At 43.8% G+C, this 12588-nt stretch overlaps 1 protein-coding gene and 1 non-coding gene across 2 annotated transcripts in view; one reads left to right on the forward strand and one right to left on the reverse strand.

The window, feature by feature from the left end:
• Positions 1–5420, reverse strand: part of LOC136671647 (CLIP-associating protein 1) — a 55709-nt gene extending 50289 nt beyond the window's left edge. Inside the window, exons 1-2 of the mRNA XM_066647414.1 lie at positions 5248–5420; positions 3517–4016 (exon numbers count right to left, since the gene is read on the reverse strand). Of these exons, the coding sequence (XP_066503511.1) occupies positions 3517–3711 (195 nt within the window). The 5' untranslated portion in view covers positions 3712–4016; positions 5248–5420. The remainder of the gene's footprint in view (positions 1–3516; positions 4017–5247) is intronic.
• Positions 5421–6377: 957 nt separating this feature from the next.
• On the forward strand, positions 6378–6450 carry trnar-ccg (transfer RNA arginine (anticodon CCG)). The gene has a single exon. It is a non-coding gene; the product is annotated as a tRNA-Arg (tRNA).
• The last annotated feature ends 6138 nt before the right edge of the window (positions 6451–12588 follow it).

A 12588-nucleotide genomic window follows, 5' to 3' on the forward strand; every position in this document is an offset into this window, starting at 1 on the left:
TTGACCCAACGGGACGAATACTGAAAAGCCTGAAAGGAGGTTACGACCATGCTGGAGGCAAAGAGGAAAGAAGCCAGACAAACAATGAAGGTAAAGTGGGAAAACCGGGAGGAGGGGATTACTGCTTTTATATTTTGCTTTTTGGTTCCAAATTCCCAGCCTCAGACACTGACCCAGTGTAAACACAACCTGAAGCACATACATTCACAGCCGTTTACTTTTACATTTAGCTAATACCGCTTAACGCTAGTGAAACAGAAACACAAATTCATATCCAATATTCAACAAAAAGCTAAAAACACAAAAACATATAAATATATGTGTCACGGTTGGGCAGGACAGACAAGGGAGGTGGACGTAAACGCAAGGAATCTTTTATTTAACAGGACCAAAAAACAAAACAAACACAAGCAAGGAGTTTAACAAACTAACCACACAAACAGACAGACAACCGAGAACGGGATAGACATGGGAGACACAGAGAAAGAGAAACACACAAGAACCAACTATGGAACACGGAAACAAAGGGACTATATATACACAGAGCACTGACAAGGAACACCTGGGGTTCGTAACACAATAATGAGAGGGCAGGACTACAAAGGAGACACTGACGAGAGGGCGGAGCTAAGGCGGGACTAGGGCAGAGACAATAACAACAACCAGAGTCATGTGCTACATGAGCACACGGTGAGGAAAACAGACAGGACGTTACATATGACAATAGAGTGTGAGCCAAATTAACTGAAGTACAATGTCCTCAACACAGACTGGTCGTCCAAGGCAGCACTCAGTCAACGCATACTTTCCTTGGCCCCACTATGTGCTTATACACATTTTCACAGTTTAGTCAGCTTTACTGCCAGAGAAGCGAGCACTGCATTAAGTCATCAATAACGTCACCACGTTACGGACATGTAAGGTTAATCAGTTTTCTCCTTCCCTGCCAGGAACTGATCAATACTTGTTGAGAAAAACATCTCGGATAATGTCAGTCTATTATATCAGATGGAGTGCAATAAGTGGCTCACTGGTTACAGATGGATATAGCTACTACCACTGTAAAGAAAATTGAGTTTCTTTGCTTCAAATTATTCTGAATACCTATTAACGAATAACCAAATGTTATATAATTTAAATACTGTGGGATTATCTTGATATATGTACATGAATCGTACGTATGGCACTCCTATTATTGCGTTCATGATAGATAATGTCTCATTGCATTGCTCTTTTCTAGTCCACAGCTGTTCAGGCCTCTCCAGTTGATCATATCCAAGCATCACTTCACTACCAGACTCTGGTGGGAGCTGCATAAGTAGATACAGTGGTGAACGTGATGGGTAGTCCTTCAAGGTGACATGTGCACCCTCCTCTGAGCCTCTCTGGAATACTGAGTAGACAGAGGATGGTTCCACAATCACTTAAAAATGCTAATACAACATGAACTAACCCCCTGCTGGCTCATAAACAATCAGACAACACTCAATGAATATTTCATCACAGCCAGGGTAGAGTTTACAGTATGTACTTTATAGAGAGGCAGAGATGTATGAGGTATTGAGCCCAGGAATTCTCTAAAATGCACTGATTATTCCCTTTGTGCGTCTATTGCAACTCCAGGCTCCATCCTGTATGACTTTTAGACTGCACAACATTAGTATGTGTGAAACTGAACTTGGTGGAAAAAAGGGGAAAAAGCTTTTTAGGGGTCGCTTACTTAAAGCAGGCATTAGCTAAACTGCTAATGTTTACAATTTGCACAGACTGGCTTGAAAATTCCTGATAGATTGCTAGCTATGTATGTGCTAACCTATGCTAGGTTTATCTGTTTTATTTGAAACACAGTGTCAAAAACCACTTAGACATGATTGGGGTTAGCTAACAACTAGCTATGGATAAGAGCTTGTAGCCTCAGCTAGCATGACTTTGCTAACCAACTACATATCAGCCCTAACCCTAGATATTCTCCTTTTTTAAGCAGTTCAGGTTCAAGTTCTGCTTTAGAAATGCTCCTCCACTCAAATCCAGCACATGCGATTTCATGATGTACAGGCACTTTAGCAGTTTAGCTAATACATGCTGTTATTAAGTGGCCTCTAAAAAGTCTTTTCCCCACTAGCGGCGTCAATCATGCGTCCAACAAGTTCAGTTTCACACATACTAATGTTGTGCAGTCTAAAAGACAAAGGATGGAGTCTGGAGCTGTAACAGAGGGATAAAATGCTTAGAGGAGAAAGATTAGATATGTCCTCTCCTTTGAGTTCCTCTGTAGAAGTCATCCTAAGGTCAGTGGTGGTTAGATGAAGGAGCCATCAGTCGAATGTATCTCTGCTCTGCACACGCAAACATCACGCCACAGCAGACAAACCCCTAGGGTTTCTTACACACACGCACACAAAAGCACAGGTGCTCTATTCAGCACATCTGTGAATAAATAGATGTGTCTGGTATAGGGCCTTGAAAGCTTATATATATATATTGTGCATTACTTTATAAAACCAAAGATTGTTCAGCCCATGGGACAAAAGGCTGAATTCCCTTAAGCTCTACACTGCAGTCGATGTGGTTGGTAATCCACTTTAGCCCCGGCACAGAGCCTAACAAAAATAAGCGACGACCATGAAAATATATTGGTCATTCCAATTAAAAACCCATCATGAGCTGAAAAGAGCACCACAGGGCAGGGACACGAGCCAAGAACACAAAGGATTTGGAGTGACTACATAATCACTACTCCAGCCTGACTGAACTACAGTTGGTGGAGATTAATACAGAGCACACTTAAGACGGGGCAATATTACGGCCTGCTGAAAGCTGCGGCCAAAAATCCACAAAACCTCCAAATTTATTTTCCAGGCTGTATTTCTTACTCCTGGAATACTTTCCACTGTACTCATAACATTAACTGTAGTCATTGCCATTACACATCCTGAGGTTGCAGAGTTTACAGCCGAAAGACAAAAGCAGGCTGGCTAGCTGTGGCCAATACAGATTAAATTCACTTCAAACTTTGGATAAGTTGGACTTTACTTGCTTACGCTACATATAGAGCAGTTAAAATAATAATATACAGAATAACGTCTGTGTACCAGCTAGTATTTTATTGTGGACAGTACAATAAATGGCAAAAATCCACTACACTAGGCAATATAAACTATATATGACTCTATGACCCAGGACACACCATTGACGTCCATGCCCAAAGCAATCCTGTTGAATCTTATCCTATAAGGAACATAGCTTCCGGCTCCCTTTCCAGGAATGAGAGCTGCTGCTTTTAGCTTTCTCAAAATCAATAGCCATTTTCATCTTAATGATTTGACTGCATTTTCTGCTGAAGTGTGATGTCTAAATGAGATGCAACACCAGTGTAAGTCTACACAGGAATGCAGGAAGCAAATGCAGAATTATATAGAAGCTTTAAGACGTCTAGGGGTGTTGTACCAAACGACATGGTATTGTTTGTTTAATTAAGACACAAAAAAAACGGAAACAAAGATTGGTTTCGGTCACCTTGAAGTTGCTGGAGTTGACCCATGACGTAGCCAAGCCATCCACCATCCTGTCCAACATGGTCTGATCGTGCTCCAGATCATGTGACTTCTGTCTGTCCAGGACGTAGTCTATGATCTCCTGTCCAACCTGTAGCCGCCGTCCCAAGTCTTTCTGCACCACTTGTCCTACAATGTACTCCATGTTGGTCTCCATTTTTCTTTAGGATTGGACCAGCTAGAGACCAGAACCCAAGGAAATGCATAAAAAACAGCAACCAAGTGCAACAGAAGTGACCAGCGAAGGTGAATACGCCACTTTATTCCCAACGCGCTGTGTCTTTATTTAAAAGCCACTGTAAGTGAGCAGGAGTCTGGAGCTGGCAGGCTTGCACCATATGTAGGCTTAGAGCTATTACAGTAAAAATTTCAAACACTGGCAATGGAAAGACTTCAGCAAGTCATTTGTGAAAGGAAGCAAATCCAACATGGAGTCCCTCATTCTTCTGTAGTATTGCGCTCCTGTAAAATGCAGATTGGAATAAAATGTTACCTGTAATGAAACTCACAGAAGAAAAATGAGATAAAGTAAAGAACAATAAAAATGCATCACACTAAAAAACAATAGCTCTTCAGAAAAGAAAGAAAGGCAATTAGCATTGGGCTTGAAATTTAAATTAGTGAATGTCATAACCATTTAAATACTAACAAGGTGAAAATCATTGTGTTATAACATTGTTCTGTCACATTACCCAGTAAACAAGGAACGTCCCTGGACGTTCAAAATAAGTCTAAAAGTAGTCTGTCCGTCAAGGACATATTTTAAACGTCAATGGACGTCCAAAATCCATCTTAATAAGTTAGTTAAGTGGTGACCAATCGATAACGTCAGTGGACGTCCAAAACGCGTTTTATACAAGTAATTTATTTCGGGACCAATTAATAACGTCAATGAACGTCCAAAATACGTCTAATAGTCGTCTTTTCAATGTCTGTGTTTGGACGTCTTTTCAACTTTCAACTTTCATTTTCAACCTTAAGGGAACGTTGATTAGAAGACAGTCATCACGTTATTTCAACGTTGAATCAACGGCTAAATGTTTACTGGGTACGCACAATGGAAAACACAACAAAATCATGGCTGCAAATAACTGTTTGCAAATATTAAATGTCTGTACACAATTTACATATCAGTGCAACTTTAATGGCTGTAGATCTTCGATTACAGTCAATAACTAACTAATAAAAATTAATTTAATTAATTGTCATTTATTTGTATGTACCCAATTTATTGAATACTGTCTAGAGAGGGTATTCCAGTCTAATCAGAACAGAAAATCCCCACTAATGTCCTTGTATACTGTTTATTTATAAAAAAATGAAATGAAGAGATAGAAACACAGCACAGACTTCAGTTTAAACACAACACATTATTTAAACACAGTAAGTTACAAATAAAAGTATAATTTTTTCATTCTAATAGTTATTCGAGACCACACTAGAGGACTTGCATCTTCGAAATCAGTTATTTCAGAAGGTTAACAGCAAAACAATTGTTTGAATAAAAAGTATTTTGGTGATTTCCATTGATCAGCTGGACATCAGCTAACGGATAACTTGCAACAAGCTGAAACCGCAGAGGAACAGTTTCTGCTCCAGCTCCAGTCAACAGAGCAATGCAGCTACTTCCAGAGAATAAAGAAAATAACAGTAATACAGCGAAAATAAGACCGCAGCATGCGGAAGGACATACCTGTCGTGTTACTCCTGAACTCTGAGCTACACTCCTGATTTTTAATGCTGAGGTATTTGTGAAATATGTGTATTTCTGCAGCTCTGCTCTCCGCCTGCTCTGAATAAAGGCGGCAACGCGCATGCGCCTGTAGTAGCGCCTTTGCGCCCCGCAGTGCTGTTATTGAGACAGCGCCTTCTCCTGGCAAACTCTCTCGGTAGTGAAAAAGAACACAAAATATTCTGGTTTATTATTCTCTCAAACCGACCCCTAGCACAAATAAACCCCCTACGCCTAGTGAATGAAAAGTGAGTGACCTGCTTATCTCATAGAGGGGGCGGGTTTATTGTAACTCCGGGCTGTGTCCCAAATCGACTACTCCTGCCCTATGTAGGTGATTACTCATAGTGAACTATTAAAGGTGGAAGTCTCACTATGTCACCAAGGGACATTACTGTACGGTTTACTGATACACTGGGGCTGTGTCTCAAATCAGCTCACAGCCTTTATGTATAAAATCAAAGGTCCAGTAGACAATGCCTGTGGATACCTGCACTACAAAAAAATGCACTACAGCCCAAAATGGCCATGTTTGGTTTTGTGGTTTGCCTGCTTATCTACTGGAGGTTGTCTTTATTAGTGTACATCTATCAGGATTCAAGATTCATGTGTATGTTCATGTGTATCCTACAGACGGGTAATATGGTGAACTTCACTATTGCACCTTTAACTGAGGATTTATGATGTCCCAGTGTTAATAGTGATCTCAGTGCACTATACTATGGGCTGGGCCCAATGAGTAGAGTTAGTTGTAAGCTGTAGCTGGTTGCTGATCCAATCATAAACAGCCACAGCAACCTTAGTGGTTAGGTTTAAAAAGTGAAGTCTGTTTATGTGCTCAAAATCAGTCTAATGTGTTTTCAAAGCCCAGTGTCTTTAAATGAGTAAAAAAAAAAAACATACTGTCTCAGTCTGTTATGCTAGGTTTGTCTTTCTGTCGGCTCATGGCAGAGGCAAAGAACTCCAAATGGTGAAAAGCATGAACTGAGATGAGAATTACCTTATTCCTGCTCCATAGGTGGGTAACATTGACTCTTTTTTTACTGTCCAAATGTCCAAATACTGGAAATACTGGTGACCCCTGTGTGCTTGGCCCAGTGGCCTAAAGGATAAGGCGTCAGCCTCCGGAGCTGGGGATTGTGGGTTCGAGTCCCACCTGGGTCGGCTTTAAGTCTTTCAAAGGTTTTGCAAAGTCAAGCCGGCACTCTCTCACATGTTTGAGTTGTTATTAGGTGTTACACAGTTCTGTTATCTTGAGAGACCTTAGGGCAGGGCTCAATGGACTCATGGTGATGGTGTCAGCCTTTGGTACTGGGAATTGTAGGTTCAAGACCACACCTAGGTCATGGTTTCAAATATGTCAAGGTAAAATGGTACATTCTCATAGTATAATACTGCAACATGAACTCAAATCAGCTTGTATATGTCATGACCATATGCTGTCACTAGAGGGGAGCACAACCAAAATATTAGTTCCTGAGTCAACATCTCTCTGTTTTTGCGAGAAGGGTATCTCTGCAGGCCTGAGGCAGCTCCAAGTGAGCGCGGAAGAACATTTTAAGCACAACTCAAGTACATCGCTGGCTTCGAGATATGTAGTTGGCTTAAAGGCTCTGGAGATGACCCAGAGGCTAAAGAACACTTTTTATTTGTTTTTAAAAACAGTGCTGATATGGAGCTGTTTCTAATGGTCAATGCGATGTTTGTGGTTACGCCATGCCCCTCACCCCAGAATTTTTAAGGCATGTAAACTGGACTGTAGGGCCCTCACCTCAATTCTTAAGGCACAGATACTAGACTGCAGGGCACCTTATACACCACAGTTCAGACAGTGTGTATAGTTTGATACTTTTAGAAACCTAGGCTGTGTGGTTAACTGTGATGTCTTGCTTTGCGTAAAATGCCCTGCACAAAATAGGTATCCTAGTTATCTTTCCTCTAACAAATTTCTATAACTAATGCAGCTCAAATCGCTCTATTTGAGCATTGTTTGGAAGTGTAAGAGAATGTCAGTGAGTTCTTTGGGACTTGATTATTGTGTATTTTGTAGAACAGCTCTATGCCTGGTGACGATGTAATAACTGTTCTGTGTTCAGTGTTAATATTGCACCTTGCAAACATTAAGTACATTATATGGAGTATATTTTCAGCATCATGTGACTTACAGACTTGTTTGTGTTTGGCTTAATATGTGAAATTCTTGCAATAAATAAAGAGAATAACCATTTAACTGAGAGAACGTACTGAGAATGATAATGTTTACTCACATAGAGGCTACTACTCACTTCCTGACAAGAGACATGACAGGAAATATGGGTTCATCAGCACAGCTCAGTGCTGGGGTGCTATATATTCTTCGCCTGGCATTAGGTTCATGTTTCTCTACTCCAGAGAATCCAATTCTACTGTCAGTATTTCTCTACAGGGATTAGAGAGGCAGTGTGTGCACATCTGCACATCTGTGTTAGTAACGGTTGCAACTTAATGTATAATATATTCATTACAAATTTGTCCTCAAATATTTGGTGTACATATGGTGTATTTCTGAAATAAATGAAACTGAATAAATGAACTGTATTGAAATAAATTGATAGCCCTTCAGGCGGCACGGTAGTGTTGCAGTCACACAGCTGCAGGTTGTGGGTTTGTGCCACACTCCTTGTGATGGTCTGTTAGGAGTTGAATTAGATCAGCAGTTTCAGACAATGAATGAATGAATGAATGAATGAATGATAGTCCTTTTACAAATTCACATGCACAATCCAGGTAATAATAAAGGGAGGCTTTCTGACAGTCTGAGCCAGTGTTATCCAATTCTGATCATATTCGACCTGTTCAAACAAACTTGATTAAACTAATTTTGTGAGTAGGGGGTTCCAGGACCTGGTTCTGATGCCAAATCAAAGCATGTGTGATCATCTGAACACAAAGAGTAATACATGATACTCTACAACAAGGACATACTTCTATAAAGAATCATTTAAAACCACACAAAGGAACTAAATGAAGTACAATGAACTTCTCTGAATGTCTGTTATATTCTTAATTTTAAGTTGGGCCAAATTTCCTGAAAGATTGCACCATTATCTCAGAATTCATTAAACAATAACTATATTACAGTGAACTTCCATCTGATTAAGTTCACCTCACTTGTAGCTACATGCACTGACTCTATTGTCATATACACCCACTATGACCTCAGTGCTCATGGAAGGTTTGCTGAATATTATGATTATTTGCAAATTATTAGCACCATTCCTCCCATGTCCATTAATGGAAAGGACCTGCTTTAAATATTTATTTGAATAATGGGCCATAAGTGTAACTTAAGGGTTTGCACATTTAAACTGATTATAATCCAATACTGTGCTGAGTACAAAACAAATAACACAGTCCTATAGTTCTGTAATCAAATTAAAATAATGATTGTAGACATTAGAGACATAATGGATTTCATAAGTTTGCAGTTCACCCCATAATCAGATTACCGAAAATATATAATTAAAATATCAGAAGTGCTATGTATTTCGTTTTCACTGAAATGTAATATTTTAAACTATAACCAGTAGAGGGTACCTAGTTCTGTTGGAGATAAACTATGCCCTTTTTTCAAATCACAAAGGCAGCTTTTCCTACATTCGCCTTCCCACAAAACATCTAGATCCCCCACTTGCTGGTTTCTACCCACTTGCTGTGTACGCCCCTCCCACTTGCTGGTTTCTACCCACTTGCTGCGTACGCCCCTCCCACTTGCTGGTTTCTACCCACTTGCTGCGTACGCCCCTCCCACTTGCTGGTTTCCGCCCACTTGCTGCGTACGCCCCTCCCACTTGCTGGTTTCTACCCACTTGCTGCGTACGCCCCTCCCACTTGCTGGTTTCTTCCCACTTGCTGCGTACGCCCCTCCCACTTGCTGGTTTCCGCCCACTTGCTGCGTACGCCCCTCCCACTTGCTGGTTTCCGCCCACTTGCTGCGTACGCCCCTCCCACTTGCTGGTTTCCGCCTACTTGCTGCGTACGCCCCTCCCACTTGCTGGTTTCTACCCACTTGCTGCGTACGCCCCTCCCACTTGCTGGTTTCTACCCACTTGCTGCGTACGCCCCTCCCACTTGCTGGTTTCTACCCACTTGCTGCGTACGCCCCTCCCACTTGCTGGTTTCTACCCACTTGCTGCGTACGCCCCTCCCACTTGCTGGTTTTCGCCCACTTGCTGCGTACGCCTCTCCCACTTGCTGGTTTCTACCCACTTGCTGCGTACGCCCCTCCCACTTGCTGGTTTCTACCCACTTGCTGCGTACGCCCCTCCCACTTGCTGGTTTCTTCCCACTTGCTGCGTACGCCCCTCCCACTTGCTGGTTTCTACCCACTTGCTGCGTACGCCCCTCCCACTTGCTGGTTTCTTCCCACTTGCTGCGTACGCCCCTCCCACTTGCTGGTTTCTACCCACTTGCTGCGTACGCCCCTCCCACTTGCTGGTTTCCGCCCACTTGCTGCGTACGCCCCTCCCACTTGCTGGTTTCCGCCTACTTGCTGCGTACGCCCCTCCCACTTGCTGGTTTCTACCCACTTGCTGCGTACGCCCCTCCCACTTGCTGGTTTCTACCCACTTGCTGCGTACGCCCCTCCCACTTGCTGGTTTCTACCCACTTGCTGCGTACGCCCCTCCCACTTGCTGGTTTCTACCCACTTGCTGCGTACGCCCCTCCCACTTGCTGGTTTTCGCCCACTTGCTGCGTACGCCTCTCCCACTTGCTGGTTTCTACCCACTTGCTGCGTACGCCCCTCCCACTTGCTGGTTTCTACCCACTTGCTGCGTACGCCCCTCCCACTTGCTGGTTTCTACCCACTTGCTGCATACGCCTCTCCCACTTGCTGGTTTCTACCCACTTGCTGCGTACGCCCCTCCCACTTGCTGGTTTCTACCCACTTGCTGCGTACGCCCCTCCCACTTGCTGGTTTCCGCCCACTTGCTGCGTACGCCTCTCCCACTTGCTGGTTTCTACCCACTTGCTGTGTACGCCCCTCCCACTTGCTGGTTTCCGCCCACTTGCTGCGTACGCCCCTCCCACTTGCTGGTTTTCGCCCACTTGCTGCGTACGCCCCTCCCACTTGCTGGTTTCTACCCACTTGCTGTGTACGCCCCTCCCACTTGCTGGTTTCCGCCCACTTGCTGCGTACGCCCCTCCCACTTGCTGGTTTCTACCCACTTGCTGCGTACGCCCCTCCCACTTGCTGGTTTCCGCCCACTTGCTGCGTACGCCCCTCCCACTTGCTGGTTTCTACCCACTTGCTGCGTACGCCCCTCCCACTTGCTGGTTTCCGCCCACTTGCTGCGTACGCCCCTCCCACTTGCTGGTTTCTAACCACTTGCTGCGTACGCCCCTCCCACTTGCTGGTTTCTACCCACTTGCTGCGTACGCCCCTCCCACTTGCTGGTTTCTAACCACTTGCTGCGTACGACCCTCCCACTTGCTGGTTTCTACCCACTTGCTGCGTACGCCCCTCCCACTTGCTGGTTTCCGCCCACTTGCGGGCCTCCGGCCTGCAGAGATATGTACTTGGTTTTTTCAGGAGTTATTTCAGAGAACATTGGGTTTGTCATAATTCACTTGCAGCTTACATTATACTATGTTCAAATGTTGTGGACACACATTTTCTGTTTCTTATTTTTTTATTTATTCATTTATTTATTTATTTATTGGAAATTTGGGGTGTACATTGATTGTATTGTGTATCCTACAGACAGGTAATATAGTGAACTTCACTATTGCACCTTTAACTGAGGATTTATGATGTCCCAGTGTTAATAGTGATCTCAGTGCACTATACTATGGGCTGGGCCCAATGAGTAGTGTTAGTTTTTAGGTGTAGCTGGTTGCTGATCCGATCATAAACAGCCACAGCAACCTTAGTGGTTAGGTTTTAGAGGTGAATGCAGATGTTCGCAAACACTGTGTGGTTGGCCCAGTGGCTTAAAGGATAAGGCATCAGCCTCCGGAGCTGGGGATTGTGGGTTCAAGTCTCACCTGGTTCATACCTTCAGGGTGAGCATGAGGTACATTTGTAGAATTCCCTTTGTGAGGTCAAGCCACCAAAAGCCTGTGCTGAAATATCCTCTCTTGTTTACGTTATCTAGTTCTGACAACTTTTAGAAGCTTCTGGCCTAATGGCTAAGGCATCAACATCCAGTGCTGGGGATTGTGGGTTCCCACTTGGGCTGGGATCTGGTCCCCCATGGTTCTGATGTTTGTATGTGTGTGTAGGGGCAACCACCAAGGGCTGTCTTGTCCTCTAATGTTTGTTGTTAATAAAGACAGCTTGGTCTACATCAGCCTCCGGAGCTGGGGATTGTGGGTTCGAGTCCCACCTGGGTCAGATTTAAGTCTTTCAAAGGTTTGGCAAAGTCAAGCCAGCACTCTCTCACATGTTTGAGTTGTTATTAGGTGTTACACAGTTCTGTTATCTTGAGAGACCCTAGGGTAGGGCTCAGTGGACTCGTGGTGATGGTGTCAGCCTTTGGTACTGGGAATTGTAGGTTCAAGACCTCCCCTAGATCATGGTTTCAAATATGTCAAGATAAAATGGTAACATTTCATAATGGTACATTTCAGTGGCGGATGCTGGTCTTTCAAGGAGAGGAAGCTCAATTTCGGCCTACATCATAAAATGTGCCGGTTTATTTATACGTAAATTCTCTCCGTTCCTTTTCAAGAAAATGATCTGTGACCCTGTCGTACCAACAAGGCGTCTATTCCAGGGACTTGACTAGTGTCCTCTCTATGGCCAGCAGAGCTAGGCTTAAACGGCCTTGGCCCATGTGAAGTGTGTCCGCCTGTGAGTGCTTTGTGACGGTGGAGGGGCTCAGCAGCACCCGCTGGACAGAAACTGCGATAGAAGATAGTCTCCAAACACAAGCAGCTACAAAAAACCCACCAGAAATAGAAGCTCGGTTTGTCACTAGTCGTTTTTAACAAAGAAAATTCCACTAAGATAAAAATTCTCCGGTTCAACTCAGAACAGAGTGAAAATGTAATGCTCGCATGGATCTTTACACCAAAGGATCGCTGATTCGCTCAGTTCGCTGTCAATCAAAGAGGGATTCAGCCTCAGACAGATCATCCAATCATCATGCAGAAGCTGAGCGTCCGGGCCAGCCGAGGCCAGCCCACTGCCCCATAGACCCCCAGAGACGCTGAGCGTCCGATGGGCGGGACAAAGCCCAGCATTTATCCAATGACTCGTCTCGTTTCGCTGCACTTCGCTGCTTTGTATTGAACTCTGTGGACGCTCAGCGTCCGCCC

This window comes from Hoplias malabaricus, chromosome 16 (assembly GCF_029633855.1).
Source record: "Hoplias malabaricus isolate fHopMal1 chromosome 16, fHopMal1.hap1, whole genome shotgun sequence".
Classification (NCBI taxonomy): domain Eukaryota; kingdom Metazoa; phylum Chordata; class Actinopteri; order Characiformes; family Erythrinidae; genus Hoplias; species Hoplias malabaricus.